At 37.3% G+C, this 18100-nt stretch overlaps 1 protein-coding gene across 1 annotated transcript in view; it reads right to left on the reverse strand.

Annotated features, from left to right (window-relative positions):
- The window catches only part of PSMD1 (proteasome 26S subunit, non-ATPase 1), a 94808-nt gene that overhangs the window by 26056 nt on the left and 50652 nt on the right, over window positions 1–18100 (reverse strand). Inside the window, exons 17-18 of the mRNA XM_047083921.1 lie at window positions 5203–5317; window positions 793–909 (exon numbers count right to left, since the gene is read on the reverse strand). Coding sequence (XP_046939877.1) covers window positions 793–909; window positions 5203–5317 — 232 coding nt within the window. The remainder of the gene's footprint in view (window positions 1–792; window positions 910–5202; window positions 5318–18100) is intronic.

Genomic DNA, 18100 nt, shown 5'->3' on the forward strand with positions numbered 1-18100 from the left:
ATGATCTTGTGGTTTGTGAGTTTGAGCCCCATGTCGGGCTGTGCGCTGACAGCTCAAGAGCCTGGAGCCTGCTTCGAAATCTGTGTCTTTCTCTCTCTGCCCCTCCCCTGCTCATACTCTCTCAAGAATAAATAAAAATGTTAAAAATTAAAAAAAAAAAAAGTTTATTTATTTTGAGAGAGAGACAGAGAGATAGTGAGCAGGAGAGGGAGAGACAGAATCCCAAGCAGGCTCTGTGTTGCCAGCACAGAGCCCAACACGGGGCTCGATCTCACGAACTATGAAATCATGACCTGAGCCAAAATCAAGAGTCAGGTGCTTAACCAACTAAGCCATCCAGGTGCTCCTGGATGTACTCATTTTCTAAACTGAGACTGGATATATCATATAAAGTGAATGTAAGACTTTTTATTATCTTAGAAAGATGGGATCAAAAACTCATGGACCACCTGAGTTTGCATCCTGTATCAGAGGAACAATCATCCTACTAAATACATTTTAAAAGGACAGCAGGAGGCAAAAATTAAAGTTCATTTTTATGATTTCATCAATCTGTAAGTTTTAATTTTTCAATTATGGCTATATAGCTGAATTAACAAATTGACTATAAATCTGTTAAAAATGCACTTAGGGAGTATTACTACATATTTAAAGTTTCCCCATTCTCACACCTTTTTACTTCCTGTGAGTTCAGTGTTCATCATATTTGAGTTACAAATGTCCTTAAAAGAACACAAGTTACTAAAGAAAAGCCTGCACCAGCTCTCTTCTACAGTTTTTTTGTTTGCTTACCTTTGGACAAGTGATTTCCGTCTGCTGGATCATGATGAGAGCTGAAGCTATAAGAGCTCCTTGCCTCACATAGTTCACAGGATCATTTGTCATCGGTTCTAGCAAATTAATTGCCTCCTGAAAGCATTAAAAAAACTTTAAATAAAGCTGGTATCGCTGGATTTTCAAATTAGTTACTGTCATTCTAAGTCAGTATTTTCATCTAACATTGTAATAAGTTCATTAAAGACTACCTGGAACTGAGTATGCTTTACGTTTCAATACAATTGATGGTAAGTGCAAAGGAAGCTTATAGAACACAAGCGCTCCTGTTGTGAAGTAAAAGAAGTCAAAAACAAAGTAACAGAAAATGAGATTAATGTTTGATAAACACCTATTATTTTCCAAGCACAGCAATATTTTATATGTGTTATCCCATATAGTTCTATTAATCCCCAAACAAACAAAAAACCCACAACATAAAACCATCTTTATAAACAAAGAAACAGAGTAAGAAAGGTTAAGAAATTTGCCCAAAGTCATACAAGTAGAATGACTCCAGGCTAGTCTGACCCCAAAGCCTGGATTAAGTATCCAACTTCCTTCAAATACTAGGGTAAGGTAATGTCTTTGATGATTTTATAAGACCTAACTTAAAAAATTAAATTGATATTTAGCAGGATTTCCCTAAAATCATATTCTTCAGAATAATCGGTCCTATGAAAAAAAGGATTCCTTGGTGAAATAAGTTTGGGAGTTCCTGCGTACTATATATCACCCCCTCTTACAGATTCAAAATATATACTGCTTATCAAATACTCTACAAATGTACATATCCTAGCAAAAGCTCCAAAAAGCCTTATTAAAGAAATCACTTGAACTTTGTATTTGTCCACTGTATTTGACCAAGAACTCTTTTGCCCTACTAACTTCTATTAACATCCTGTGGAACCTTAGTTAAGTGCCACGTTATAACATTCCTTCTAAGGTCCTTGGTAGGTATAAATCTAGAGGAACAGAGAAATGGGTTTACAAGATAATCAAACTGATTTCTTAATATAATATACCATTTCTTAAATATCATTTGTTTCAAGGCCAAGGAAAGAAAAAGTTAAATCCTTTTTCTTGGGAAAACAATTTCAGTTTTCTTTACATGTGGATTTATTTATTTATTTTAAATCAGTGCTGTTAACAGATACTATACACACCAGGTAAGTGTATTCTTTCTCCTCCCCATTTCACTGAAAAATGTCATGACATTGTGCAGAGGAGTAAGTTTTTCGACTATTACTCATAATGTTGGCAATACTGTTTCTAAGATAGTCATGATACAAATATAACCAAATTTCCAGCTTGTAAGTTAAAAGACACTAACTTGGTCTTTGAACTATGTGATATAACCTCAACGATAGATATTTTAGAATAAACAGGTGTTTCAGGTTTTTAAGAACCAAATATAAAGCACCAAACGTTGGTCAGATAGGTACTGATATGGAGACCACACAAACTATCTAGAAACAAAGCAGACTTGCTTAGTAGGAGTAATAAAAATTTCTCATTGAATTAACTTGTTCAGATGCTGTGTCTCAAACAACATTTGCTCCTAGATATCATATTAAGGTTAGAATAATCTGGAAAGAAAAAAAATCTAATTTAAAATATTTAACTTATGAGGCCTGCCATAAATGTCTACTGAAGACCTGAGGGAGAAAATACTTTGAAAAAATCCACCTATATTTTTCCTTTGTTTACAGATGTATCCCAGAAAAAAAAATGAAGGCCAATTTCTATAAACTGTATTTTATATACTCAATGATATTTGTATTTTATTAAAAAAAATTTTTTTTTGAGAGAGAGAGAAAGATATCACATGTGACTGGGGGAGAGGGGCAGAGGGAGACAGAATCTTAAGCAGGTGCCATACTCAGGGCGGAGCCCAATTTGGGGCTTGATCCCATGACCTGGGATCCCATGATCTCATGACCTGAGATGAAATCAAGAGTCAGATGCTCAACCAACGGAGCCACCCAGGTGCCCCTACCCAATGATATTTCCAATAAAACTGCAGATATATTCTCATGTAAGAAATCTCCCCCAAAAGAAACAAAAGCATTTTAAAAACAAATCTCTGTGATGACAGACTATGTCCAACTTGTTCACTATCATATCCTTAAATGATCTCCACCCCATCATTGATTTTTTTTAATTAAAATTTTTTATGTGTTTATTTATTTTTGAGAGCACGAGTGGGGGAGGGGCAGAGAAGAGCGAGACAAAGAATCCGAAGCAGATTCCAGGCTCTAAACTGTCAGCACAGAGCCTGACACAGGGCTTGAACTCATGAAAAGTGAGATCATGTCCTGAGCTGAAGTTGGACTATTAACCAACTGAGCCACCCAGGCCCCCCAGCCCCCAATCACTGGTTTGACAAATATTTACTGAAACCTACTGTGTGCCAGGTCTGATGACCTTAGATTCCAGCAATGAACACTGTGTTCTCAGGGACCTTACAATTCAGTGGAGAGGAGATAGACAACAAATAAATAGATGTAAAAATATGCTGGGTGGTGGTAAGTGCCATGATGAAAAATAAAGCAGGGTAAGGAGATGAATGAGAAATACTGGAAGGGAATGTTTCTCTATAATTTTTATGTAATTCTTGTCACATGTAGTGAAAATGCCCATATTAATTCCTAGCTTCAGTAACATTTTACAGGACTAGGAAAAGTTATTAGTATCCAATACTAGTACCCTTTATTTGAGAAAAAGTCAAGCAAATTAAAATTTAATTCCTGGATCAATCAATAAATACCTATGTTTTATTTTATCTAGTTTGGACAACAGAGGATAAAAAAATGATTCCTTCTGGGGCACTGGGGTGGCTCAGCTGAGTGTATGACTAGCTCAGGTCACGATCTCATGGTTTGTGAGTTCGAGCCCCACATCGGGCTTACTGCTGTCAACACAGAGCTTGCTTTGGATCCTTTGTCTCCCTCTTTCTCTGCCCCTCTCCGCTCATGCTCTCTCTCAAAAATGAATAAACATTCAAAGTTTTCTCCTTCTCTCTGATGTAAAGACATCAGAAGCATACCCTAATTATGTTCTTGTTTTAGATGTTCTCATTCTCGTTATGTTTGTGTTCCTTCATGCACTCCATTAAAACAAAAAAGTTTGGGGCGCCTGAGTGGCTCAGTCCTTAAGCATCTGACTTCGGCTCAGGTCATGATCTCACAGTTCGTGAGTTTGAGTCCCAGGTCCAGTGAGCTCGAGCTCTGCTTCAGGGGAGCCCTGCTTCTCTCTCTCTCTGCCCCTTGCTCATTTGCACCCTCTCTCTCTCAAAAAAAGGAAAAAAAAGTTTAGTTTGGGGCAGTGGTCAAGGTGTGTCCGTCTGTGTTATGAAAGGCAAAAAATGTTATTAGGTCACTGCTATAAATCAAGAATACTTGTTTAAGCAAGAGTGCATTTCTTTATGAATCTCATGATAAACTGTACTTTCCAATCATCTACTTATCCAACCCAACTCCTTATTTTGTCACTTTTGAGAACTTAACAAATATCAGGTTATCTGTTATGTTTGTGAGGAGAGATCAGGCAAATGGCACTTAAAGTGATTTGTTTAAAGTAAAACAAAAAAAGAAATCAAAGTGGATTGATTTTGGTGCTCTTATATGAGAATTTTGATTCTCTATCAAAATCATGAAAATTAAACATGTAAATCTACTAATCATGAAAATTAAACATGTAAATTACCATTTAAAATGACCAAATTCTTTAAAGAAAAAAGTATTTTATCTTTTTCTTTTTTGAAAGAAATCAATGCTCTCAAAGAGAAATTCAACAGCATGTATCCATTATAGCCACCCCATGGAATGTGGTTTGTTCTATTTTAATTTTAATTTTTTTTTTTTAATTTAAATAATCTCTGGGGCACCTGGGTGGCTTAGTCAGTTAAGTGTCCAACTCTGGCTCAGGTCATGATCTCATGGTTCCTGAGTTTGAGCCCTGCGTCAGGCTCTATGCTGACAGCTCAGAGCCTGGAGCCTGCTTCAGATTCTATGCCTCCTTCTCTCTCTGCTCTTCCCCTCCTTGAGCTCTGTCTCTCTCCCAAAAAATAAACAAACAGTAAAAAAAATTAAAAAAAAAATTTAAGTACTCTCTATACCCAATACGGGGCTCAACTCATGACCCCGAGATCAAGAGTCACACACTCTTCCAACTGAGCCAGGTAGGCTCCCCTGGTTTGTTCATAACTGGCTTTGAGCAATCCAGCATAGTAAAGTGAGGAAGGAAGTTCTGGTAAGCTTTGTGAGGCAAGTTTACTCTTACAGATCACACCACACTTGTATTTTTGCAGCGGATGCATAAACCTCTCTGCGAGGGAAAACAGTCTGGTGCCAGGAAAGAACTGACCCCACCGGCTTTGGACTTTACCTTGTTTCCGGTACCAGCACAGCAGATGCCTAGGGCCATAGCAGCTCCATAACGCACGTGAGGATTGTAACTCTCTGACAACAATGAAACAACGCTGGGGCACTGTTCAGGGGTCCTGAGAAGAATAGAGAAAGTGAAGACAGTGTTATAGGTAAAATATTTTAAATCAAGATGGAAGAATTTTAACCAAATTTTTTTTAACTTATGGAAAACAATAATTATATTTCACACAGAAGTCGGAGAATTAAAAATCCACGGAATTCCAATTATTGATATTAAAAATCTATCTTCAATATTCAGAGTACACAAAGAAAGTGGAACGTATCAGTGATTCCTCAACCACAGCTCTGCCTTAGAGCATTACAGTCATTCCCTCATGCCTCCTCCATTGTGGAAACCAACCATGGGGAGCACACAATGCTCTACATCAATTCTTATATTTCCTGCTTACTGTGTTTTGTTTCAGAAGACAAAAGTTGTTACAGAGACTCCGTATGTTTCCAAAGTGGAACACAAGATTTGAGTCACCCAGTATTACTGATTGAATATAAAATTGGTAAATATGCCTTAATAATGAAAAAATTCTGTTTTCAATTATTTTTGTGTTGGTAAGAACAGAAACTGTTCTCTTCTCATCCTCTTCATATACTTCGGCCAAGACCAAAAAAATTGGATGACCCTGACTAATGAAGTACCTGACTCATTAAAAGACTACCCTGTTATAGTGGTTACTCTTTAGGGGCAGCAGGATAGGGGTAGTAACTAGAAGTGAGTGTAAGGGGAATGTATGGGAGGCTGATAATGATCTTGAACTGGGTGTGTGTTATACACTGTGTTTGTTCAGTTGTGAAAATTCATGAAGCTGTTGGCTGATTATGTGCGTATTTTTGGATATTATATTCAATAACAACTTAAAAAAAACACTACCATATACTACACTTAATAAAAATCTTTTAAAAGACTATCTTGTTGTGAATGAGAGAATAATTACCTACAGACCAATTAAAATCTATAACTCTGTTTGAACTATCCTCTAGCCTCAAATTCTAGTAAGTGGCAAACTCAAATTTCAAATGCAATAGAGGCAAATTGATGAAAACCATCCAGAAAAGTGGAATTTTGCTACAAGAGAAAGTTGGATTATTTACTGCTTACAACAGAGTCCATCATTCTTTCTCGAAAATGTTCTCAGTTTGACTAAGTTTCCTAGTAGGAATAATCTGTAAATAATACTAATGGCAACACCATGGAGAAAAAGTTTGGGGCTGTGAAAGATTCAGTGTACTAGGAAATAGAAGATCTGGGTTCTAGTCCTAGTTTTGCTAATTTCTTAGTATGTGACATTAGGCAAGTCACTTTCTTCTTTTTGTAATTACAGATAACTTTTTAAAAAAAAATTTTTTTTTTAACGTTTATTTACTTCTGAGACAGAGAGAGACAGAGCATGAACGGGGGAGGGTCAGAGAAAGAGAGGGAGACACAGATTCTGAAACAGGCTCCAGGCTCTGAGCTGTCAGCACAGAGCCCGACGCGGGGCTCAAACTCACAAACCGTGAGATCATGACCTGAGGTGAAATTGGACGCTTAACCAACTGAGCCACCCAGGCGCCCCGATAACTTTTCTTTTTGCAGGAGTAATATAAAAAACAAAATGAGCAAATAATTAAAAATATAGTAATAACATACGTACCTTCAGTTAATGCATAGTGACATAAATAACAATATGTTACATAAAAGGAAGCTATAAAGTCAGAAACCCATGTTCCAGTTCCTGTTTTGTCTCTAAATAGCTGGGATAATTTAGACAAGATTCAATGAACCAAACATTCTGGGCTTCCTTTCTGTGTATGAAAAAAGAAAAATGGGACTAGAAGTTCCATAATGTCTGTCCCACTTTACAGTCAGCTTTGGTTCATAGCTTTTAATGAACCAAACATCAAAGGTTTTCAATGTTCATTATTACAGGACATTTCTTCAATGAGAAATATTCCTATGAGACTTAAAGTGGTATTACACCAATACGTTGTTGGAGAGTCATTCTGCAACTTACAGTTTACTTTTATTTAACTTTTATTTTTCACTCCTATTAGGCTAAGAACTTAGAGCTCTGTCCATAACTCGATACTAAAATTCTCTGACCAACTCAAGGATTCTGTCACCAAATTAATTACAAATAAAACCAACTCAAGACTGCACATATCCCAAGGGCTAATACTGTGTTTTCTATATATTTTATTTTCCATAAATTATTAGCAGAGTGCTTGATACTAAAGACAAAATAATTTTTATTATTTAGTAAAATGTAAAGGGACCAAGATAAATTTATAGTTACAGACTTAAACAGTAAGTATTTTTACTAGGCTCAAAGCCTAATGGTTAATTAACCTCTGGCAGAGGGTGGGGTGGGGGTGGGGGTGGGAATCAAACCCTTCCCTGTTCCCTTGCCCTCTGAAGTTTATAATTTAGCTGCATAATCAAAAAAAGGGAAAGTTAACAAGTACCTGTGCTGCCCCATTAGGGCTAATTGAGTGTCTTAATTTTATTGTGCTTTAAAGTTCTCAGTAGGGAGACCACACAGAGGGCTAGGTAAAGCCTGCTTGAAAAAATGAAACACCAGTTGAAATAGGTACCTAATTCTTTTTTTTTAAGTTTATTTATTTATTTGTGGGGAGGGGCAGAGAGAGAGAGAGAGAAAGAGAGAGAGAGAGAAAGAGTCTCAAGCAGGCTCCGCACTGTCAGTGCAGTGGCCAATGCAGGGCTCAAACTCAGGAACCATGAGATCATGACCTGAGCCAGTTGGACACTTAACCATTTGAGCCACCCAAGTGCTCCAGTACCTAATTCTAATTTGTTGTTTCAGTACAATTTCTTGGCTTGTAGTCAACAGTCAACTTGCCAACTTTATTATCTATACAAACTTACCGTAGAGCAGGAACTATGCAAGGGCATATGCACAAGCCACTGCTATATCATCTGATCATACATGCATATATGAACTCCTTTCTCTCAACATACTGGCTATTAACTACTGTTTCTTTACTGAATATTTTGTGCAACCTCAACATCAAATCATATTAATAAATCAAATGTTTTCAAGAATATGGTGTCTTTTTTCTAATCCTTCACTAGAGAAGGAAAAATACAGCAATATAAGTATATAGGCAGAAACACTGTTCTATGCACATGGGGTCTATCACACTGGCAATCTGCTGAGGCCATAAACCTCAGGGTAGTCCTTCGGTATAACTGTGAATTTATAATTCTCACTAGGTTAAGTGCCATAGGAATAACATAATGACAAAGGAATTAAGAATACAGGGGCGTCTGGGTGGCTCAACCTGTTAAGCATCTGACTTTGGCTCCAGTCATGATCTCACAGTTGGTGAGTTCAAGCCCCACATGGGGCTCTCTGCTGTCAGCGTGGAGCCTGCTTCAGATCCTCTGTCCCCTTTCCCTTTTGCCCTTCCCCTGCTCTCTCTCAAAAACTAAACTTTAAAAAAGAATTAAAAAAAAAAAAAAGGATATACACTCTGTTACCCCAAATATATTTTATATTGAATCAAAAAGGAGGCATCACAATTCTGGACTTTACACTGCATTACAAAACTCTAATCATCAAGACAGTATGGTACTGGTACAAAAACAGACACATAGATCAATGGAATAGAATAGAGAACCCAGAAATGGACTCACGTATGTATGGCCAATTAATCATCAACAAAGCAGGAAAGAATATCCAATGGAAAAAAAGACAGCCTCTTTAGGAAATGGTGTTGGGAAAACTGGACACCAACATGCAGAAGAATGAACCTAAACCACTTTCTTACACCATACACAAAAATAAACTCAAAATGGATGAAGGACCTAAATATAAGACAGGAAACCATCAAAATCCTACAGAAGAAAACAGGCAACAATCTCTGACCTTGGCCGCAGCAATTTCTTACTAGACATGTTGCCTGGAGGCAAGGGAAACAAAGCAAAAATGAACTACTGGGACCTCATCAAGATAAAAAGCTTCTGCACAGCAAAGGAAACAATCAGCAAAACTAAAAGGCAACCACAGGAATGAGAGAAGATATTTGCAAATGACATATCAGATAAAGGGTTAGTATCCAACATCTAAAAAGAAGTTATCAAACTCAACACCCAAAAAATGAGTAATCCAGTAAAGAAATGGGCAAAAGACATGAATAGACACTTCGAAAGAAGACATCCAGATGGCTAACAGATACATGAAAAGATAGTCAACATCACTCATCATCAGGGAAATACAAATCAAAACCACAATGAGATATTACCTCACACCTGTCAGAATGGCTAAAATTAACAACTCAGGCAACAATAGATGTTGGCAAGGATGCGGAGAAAGGGGGACACTTTCGCACTGCTGTTGGGAATGCAAACTGGAAATACAGCCACCCTGGAAAACAGTATGGAGGTTCCTCAAAAAATTAAAAATAGAACTACCCTACGATCCAGTAATTGCACTACTAAGTATTTATCCAAAGGATAAAAAAAATGCTGATTTGAAGGGGCACATGCACACCAATGTTTATAGTAGTGCTATCAACAATAGCCGAATTATGGTAAGAGCCCAAATGTCCATCAACTTATGAATGGATAAAGAAGATGTGGTGTATATATTATATATATGTATTATATGTATATATACGTGTGTGTGTGTGTATAGTATATACACAATGGAATATTACTCAGTGATCAAAAGAATGAAATCTTGCCATTTGCAACAATGTGGATGGAACTAGAGTGTATTATGCTAAGCTAAATAAGTCAGAGAAAGAGAAGTATCATTTGATTTCACTCATGTGGAATATAAGAAACAAAACAGATGAACATAGGGGAAGGGAAGGAAAAATAAGATAAAAACAGAGAGGGAGGCAAACAATAAGAGACTCTTAAACAGAACAAAACTGATGGCTGCTGGAGGGGTGTTGGGTGGGGATATGGGTTAAATCAGTGATGGGCATTAAGGAGGGCCCTTGTTGAGAATAGCCCTGGATGTTATACGTAAGTGATGAATAACTAAATTCTATTCCTGAAACTATTATTCCACTATGTTAACTAACTTGGATTTAAATAAAATAAATAAATAAAATGAATATACACCCTATTAAACTCCCTTGTATTCACTACCAAAAGATTAAATAAGCTAAGTAGTACCCTGAATTTCAAAGTGCCTACTGAATGTCTTCAACCAAATATACGACAAACACCTCAACCAACAGACAGAATTCCATACAGAAAGAGGAATAAGGGCCAGCCCTCCCATAAACGGCTTCCCTTCCCATGACATTTCATTTACACACCCAGGAAACTCACATCTTTCTTTAATCATTCTATTCTCTCATTCCCCGTATCTTATCTACCACCAAGTCATGTGAAACCCTTAAATCTTGTTTCTGTTTCCACTGCCTGTTTCAGGCCTCAATAATCTCTCACTGGAAGTAACAGTGACTCCTTAAATAATCTCTCTGCCTTCTTTTCCTCTTGCCTTCATTTTGCTGTGGTAGGGAGAACAACATGGGTTTGGAATCAGAAAGACCTGAATTCCAATTCCAGCACAGCCATTTAATAACAGAGTGGCAACCACTAAATCTCTCTGAGCCTTAACTGCATTACCCGTAATATGGTATCTGATCAACCTTATTTATGCTGGGGAGAGTTGGTGGGATGTATGACAGACAGAGTAGAATACCGTATTATAATGACTGAAATCTAAATGCATTACCAGAAATTGTCTTTGGATCAGAACCAGGAATTTGGTTACTCTAGCTGTGGTTTGGGTTCTTACTTGTAAAAAAGGGAAGGTAGTAACTCATGCCCAAATATTCATGCAAAATAATATAAAGTGAGTTGGATATTAAACCTAGAAAGCTCGTTGTATTCAGGGTCCTGACCTCCAGATATCCTCACCAAGTTTTTAAGGAGCTAATGGCACAGAACATTTACCCACTCATCCTTCGGCTGCAGCCAGGGTAAGACATTCCAGGGAAAACTGACTAACACAAAAGAGCTTATTCTAAATGTATCTTAAAACTTCATTTATTTCATGATGTTCACTTATTAAAAAAGTATTATACTTAGAGTAAGATATTAATAGTTTCATAAGGTTCAGAGAAAATTTTGCCAGCAAACATAAATACTGGGAGCTTAATGCAGAGCTTTATCTAGTTGATTACCATAAAGACTGAAATAGGTTGTGAGGCTATAAACTCAAAGAACATAAAAAAATTCTTGTCAAATTTCTCAGTCTATAACAGTTCCAATCCTGACACATTCTTCGGTTTAAGTGTTAAGACAAGAAATTATAAATTCTTTAATAAATTAGCTTAGACATTCAGTCCCTTCAAGAGTACAATAAAGCCAGAATATTCTATGTTTACTTTAATTTTTAGCAAGTAGCTCTAAAAGGACAAAAGATCTTTCTAAGCAATGATTGGAATGTAAATATTCGCTGAAAGCAAAATTTCTACACATTAATCTTTGTCTAAACATTATAATATATGTAGAATGTATGTATAAATATAAAAATTTTAAAGTAACAGTTAATAAATGAATAAGTGGTAAAATAATTATCAACATCACTTTGAGGCTTGGAATGAATTAATGGACTTCAGGATAATTATCAATGACTACTGATATCATAAAAATTGAAACAAGTACACCTTATGTGTACTGCCAGCCCTGTCCCTCCAAAGGGGGGAGGGGAGGGGGAAGGAGGGAGGGAGGGAGGGAGAGAGAGAGAGAGAGAGAGACAGAGAGAGAGAGGAGAGAGAGAGGAGAGAGAGAGGGAGGAAGGGAGAGAAACTGAGCCTCAATGTGATCAACCAAGCTCTGATATCCAATTATCAATTTACAGGAAATAGAGAAGACTAAAAACCACACTATTTTACATACAGGGATGCAGGGTGCAATTAGCAAAACCCATACTGTGGAAACTTGACAGTAATAATTGACCTTGTTTCTTCAACAAATAAACTGCAAGAAGGAAACAAAAAGAGGCGAGGAAAGGCAAGAGATGGGGAGAAATTAAATTAAAAGAAAATACACCAAATCTTTAATAGTAGCCCATAAGGCTTTCTTTCAGTTATTTTAGATAATTCTGACACTACTTAACTCTTAGCTTTTCTAAACAATTCTCTCAGATAATGTCACAAAATAATTCCTGTCATTTGATATACTTTCCTCAGACTCAGATCAGCGTTTATAATAAAGTATTTAAATGACTTATCCCTGATCAGCAATAAAAACTCACCTCATCTCTATGTCTCCATGAACATATTTAAAAAAATAAATGTCTAGAAGTGATCAAGTCACAGGAAAATAGTGGATTTTGTTTTATTGGAGAGGGGGAGGTAGAGAGCAAGGGATTCAACAGTTTGGAAACCACTGTATTAGCATAAAATGTATCACATATGACAGCTTTTTTTCACATATTTATGTTTTGGTATGTTAAATTTAAAAGTATATTTACTCAATTATAAATCTGTTAGCTGCATCTGTTTTTAACAATGGAGCTAAAAGTAGTGGGAATTGTAGCAACTTTTCTTGTTCTCCTTTACTTTTTGGTTTATAAAAATAAAAAAGTGAATATCATTAGGATAAAAAGCAGAGAGAGAGATTTTTTGAATTTTATTTTCATCACAATATAAAAAAGATACACCAAATATGCATTATCAGGAAAATAACCGAAAAAGGAAGCAGTTCTGTTTCCCAAGCATACTTTTATCCCATAAACTTCCATAACACAAGCTACTGCTATGTGTGGATTTCCACTTTATCAGTTTATATCTACCTACTACATGTAAAGTACCAAGAAAACAAAAACAAAATTACACAGATCCTGTCCTAAACCTTACAAATTTAGTCCTACCTTTAATATATACATATATTTTTAAATCATTTTACTAGACTTAGATAACTAAAAATAGCTACAGTTTTAGATAAGCTTTTGCTTTATTCCCAAACAGATTGATTTCTTTCAGGTGCTACCAAAGTAGGGCAAAAATATCTCAAAAGGGAGAAGAGAGCAGCTTCATAAGATTTGTAAATACAAAAGGGCATCTGGGTGGCTCAGTCAGTTAAGTGTCTGACCTCAGCTCAGGTCATGATCTCATGGTTCACGAGTTTGAGTCCCACATCAGGCTCTCTGCTGACAGTGTGGAGCCTGCTTTGGATCCTGTCCCCACCTCTCTCTGCCTCTCCTGCTCGTGTGCTCTCTCTCAAAAATAAACATTAAAAAATTTATAAATACAAAGAAATTGCTACTTCACCATAATAAGAAACATGGCTCTTAAAATATCAAATTTCAGGGGTTCCTGGTGGCTCAGTCGCTTAAGCATCTGACTGTTGGTTTCAGCTCAGGTCATTATCTCATCATATGTGAGTTCGAGCCCCTGCTTGGGATTCTCTCTCTCTCTCTCTCTCTCTCTCTCTCTCTCTGTCCCTCCCTCACTCTTGTTCTCACATTCTCTCAAAATAAATAAACTTTAAAAAAAAGGAGGGACTTCTTTAAAAATATATCAAATTGCATCCCTGTATCTAGAGAAATCTGTAATATTAAAAAAGTTATAGTATATTATTAGTACATTCCCACCAGCCCTTAAAATGAGCAAACCAAGAAAAGTCTACAGTATGAGTGGGATGCTATTAACTTGTAGATTATTAAAGATTTCATTGGTATTTCCTTGATTTTATAAAAATGAAAATGTACCTCAATTCTCAGAAAGTTTAATTCATTTCTGATATTTAAATAAGTGTCCTGATGATAAAAGTCTGTTTCTAATAGCTGATTACAGGGATTACTGAAGACTTGCAGAGCTGAGCAACTTTACATAAAAATATTTGGATCTTTTATGATCGTCAACTGTAATTTCAGGTATAAGAGTTCTTTTGATTAAAGGACATTGCCACTTCATGACATCAAGTTGTATTATAGAGTTTCACTGATATTTTAAGAAATCTTATTCTTCTGTTCTTGACAAAAGTAGATACAGTCATAAGCAGCTCTGTCTGGCATTAACAATCTGGCAAAAACTGTCGAAATCAACTTTTATAGAACTCTGCAATCTAGTCAAAAACTTACAACAACCAGGGGACAGCTTAAGGAATCACTGTTGTAAGGGAGGGCTGTGACATTTTCAACTGCCTGCCTACCACCCCTACTCCCGAGATTGGTGGGTTCAGTGGAGAGCATGGCCTGTGTCCTGGTAAGGCTGCTAATGAGAGGGAGAAAGAAAGACTATTCTCACAGAATTGTGGCTATGTTTCAACCTGTCTGGTGGCTCCTTGAAGCACCAGTGTACAGTCTGCCTTTGTTTCACCAAACTTAGAGTACTCCCAGGGCTGCAGCAACTTCCCAGGTGATATTTGCTGAAAACACTTAAAGGCAAAAGTATTGGCCATAACCCTTATAAAAGGGGTTAATAGGATAGGAAATAAACAGACCAAAAAGCTTGGAAAGAAAGAGGCTGGGAAAGGAGACATGTGGAGTTAATAAGGGCTTCTAAAGCTTCCGCGTACACTGGGGGAATTGAGAATACCACACGCATACTCAGGGCTGAATGCATACTCAGGAAAGGCCTGAGAACTGTAAACTTTCATCTCAGGCTGTGCACAAACAGGAAGCGAAGGCTAAGGCAGAGTGGTAAATGACCTGGTTAAGTGTTGAAGGAGCGCCCTAGCACACAGCCAATTTGCAAATAGTCTTTTTCCTTTTCCTTTGATTTTTCTTTTCTTGGCTCCAGGCATTGAAGGAAACTCTAGCAAAAACACTAGCTCAACACTAAGCTAATGTAACACAGACTTCAGTGGCCATTCATGAGAAAGAATACAGACTTTATAAAACTACTTTAGAAAAGTCACCAATCTATAACAAGCAGCAATAATAAACCCTTGGAAGGGGGGAAGAGTCTGATTTCCTTTGTTGCCACAGTATAATATTCAAAATACCCAGTTTTCAATAAAAAATTAAGAGTCATGCAAAGAAGTAAGAAAGTACAGCCCATTCAGAGGAAAAAAAGAAATTAATAGGGGTGCCTAGGTGGCTCAGTCGGTTAAGTATCTGACTCTTTGATTTCAGCTCAGGTCATGATCTCACAGTTCCATGAGTTGGAGTGCCACTCTGTGCCGGTAATGTGGAGCCTGCCTGGGATTCTCTCTCTCCCTCTGCCCCTCCCCACTCATGCGTGCTCTCTCCCCCCACCCCCCTCTCTTTCAAAAAAAAAAAAAGGTAAGTCACGGTAGGGGGTACTGGAAGAGCCAGTAGAGGAGCGTTTAACAGTATTAATTATGGCACTCAGAGGAGGCTTCAATGATAAAGTGATATTTAGGCAAGGACAGGAAGGCAGTGAGGAAGCAAGCCAAGTGGTTATGTGGGGGAAGAGTGTATCAGGTAGAGGAAACAGCTCATGCATATCCCTATGCTGGAACAATGCCAGGCATGTTTGCGAAGCAGCAAAGGCCAATGGTTTGAGTGTCATGAAGAAGGGGAAGAAAAGTTGAAACTATGGCCAAATCATAAAAGCTTTACAGGAACTTTATAGGCCAGGGGTTTATTAGAACTTTGGCTTTTACTGTGAGTGAAATTAAGGGCCAATGGAGAATTCTGAACAAAGGAATTATATGATCTGACTTGTTTTAAAAGGGTCATTTTGGCTGCTTTACTGAGAATAGAGGGCAAAGGTAGAAGAAAGAAGACTGGTTAAGAGACTACCTGGAAATCCAGTCAAGATATGATGGTGACTTAGTAAGGTAAGATGGCAGCAGTAGATGTGGGGGGGGAAATTCAGTGTATATATATATACATGTATATACGTATACATATGTGTATACACACACATATATATATGTATATATATATATACACACACATACTGAAGGTAGAACCAACAAGATATTTTAAGTTTTTTTTTTTTTATTTTGAAGTGAAGGGGGGGGGGGCGGGCAGAGGCAGAGAGAATGGCAAGCAGGCTCTGTGCCACTAGCACAGAGCCATATGCGGGCTCAAACTCACACACTGGGAGATCATGACCTGAGCCGAAATGAGGAGTTGGACGCTTAAACGACCGAGCCTTCCAAGTGCCCCAACAAGATTTCTTGACGGATAACATGCAGAATGTGAGAAAAAGACAGTGGAAGGATGCAAATACCTTTGCCAGAGATAAAGAAACCAATACATAGAGCAGATGTGGAGGGAAAGAACAGAAGTTCAGTTTTAGACAATCTGAGTCTTAGACTGCTCTTTTAAGTCAAAGATAGAATCTGTTCCATAAATTAAAAGGAGGTACCTGGATGGCTCAGTCAGTCAAACACCTGACTCTTGATCTCGGTTCAGGTCATGATTTCAGGGTTCGTGGGATCAAGCCCCATATTGGGATCTGCACTGAAATCTTGGATCCTGCCTGGGATTCTTTCTCTCCCTCTCTCTCTGCCCCGTCTCTGCTCATGCACTCTCTCTTTCAAAATAAATAAACTTAAAAAATAAAAAAGTTAATTAAAAAGGCACCAGGGACAAAATTCATTATTTTAGAAAAAATGCACCAATTATTAGAGTCTGAATCTGAACTTTAAGCTACTTTAGTAAGAATTTATCTGGAGTTCTTGGTAAATGAGATATTCCACACAAATGAAGTTTCCAGATATTTGAAATTTCATCCAACTAGTTAAGAATCATACTTTTATATAATTGTCATTTGGGATGGCAATCTTTTAAAAAATGCATTTCACATATTCCTGCCATCTAAAACAGAGCTAAATAAAGATGACTTAACCTTTTCTTAAATATGTAGAAGTAACCACCCTGGTAGCAAGTATTATACCACATAAAATTGTGAAGGGCTGAGTTACAGGTGAGCCACAAGCCTCTATTCTGAGTAGACCTACATGCCTATACTTTGTATTTCCTGTTTCTTCAGCAGACCCCTTTTGCTATCACCAAAGTGCTTGTCCACCTTTTAATTTGTTAATCTACTTACGGAGTAGGCATCGAAATGTTTGTTAAAACAGTCTCAAGAGTGAATTTATCACTGAACTTTTTCTTGAAGTTTCTTTATTTATTTTTGAGAGAGAGAGTGAGTGCGAGCAGGGGAAAAGCAGAGAGAGAGGGAGATAGAGAATCCCAGGCAGACTCTGCACTCATGTGGAACCCAATGCAGGGCTCGATCTCACGACCGTTAGTTAGATCATGACCTGATATGAAATCAAGAGACACTTAATCGACTGAGCCACCCAGGCGCCCCTATCACTGACCATTCTTTTGTACTATTTAGATTTACCACCACGTGCAAGTGGTATTTTCATTAAAGAGGAGAGAGAGACATGTTTCTGTGAGTATATATGTAAAGGGATTTGGATTGAGGACTTACAGGCTGCTTTCCATCTAACATGCGTGAGTTTTTAGAGGGCTTATAGTTATTGCCAACTGAGAGATTTGTCTACCTTTCATCTATTTATTATTATTTTGCTTTTTTCCTGATTATCAGCTATGCTTCTCAGAACCCAAAATTGCCAAACAAGTAGTTTGAACTAGCTATGTTCCCTAGCCATTAAACTAATTTAAAAATAGAAAAAAATAATCCAACCACCAATTTTAACTACTTATACTTACGATTAAAAAAAAGGTGAGTGAATGTGGGTGAGAGGGTTAGTACTGGTAAAGTAGTATAATAGTAATAATGGTCATCATTTTAAAAATATATTCCATGAATATTTTAATAAATTTTATCTAGAGGGGCACCTGGGTGGTTCAGTAGGTTAAGCGTCTGATTTTGGCTCAGGTCATGATCTTACGGTTCATGAGTTCAAAACCCCTGTCAGGCTTTATGCTGACAGTTTGGAGCCTGAAGCCTGCTTCAGATTCTGTGTCTCCCTCTCT

The sequence above is a fragment of the Lynx rufus genome, unplaced genomic scaffold (assembly GCF_022079265.1).
Source record: "Lynx rufus isolate CCGP_SWC_20201006 ecotype Redwood Valley unplaced genomic scaffold, mLynRuf1.p SCAF_2, whole genome shotgun sequence".
Classification (NCBI taxonomy): domain Eukaryota; kingdom Metazoa; phylum Chordata; class Mammalia; order Carnivora; family Felidae; genus Lynx; species Lynx rufus.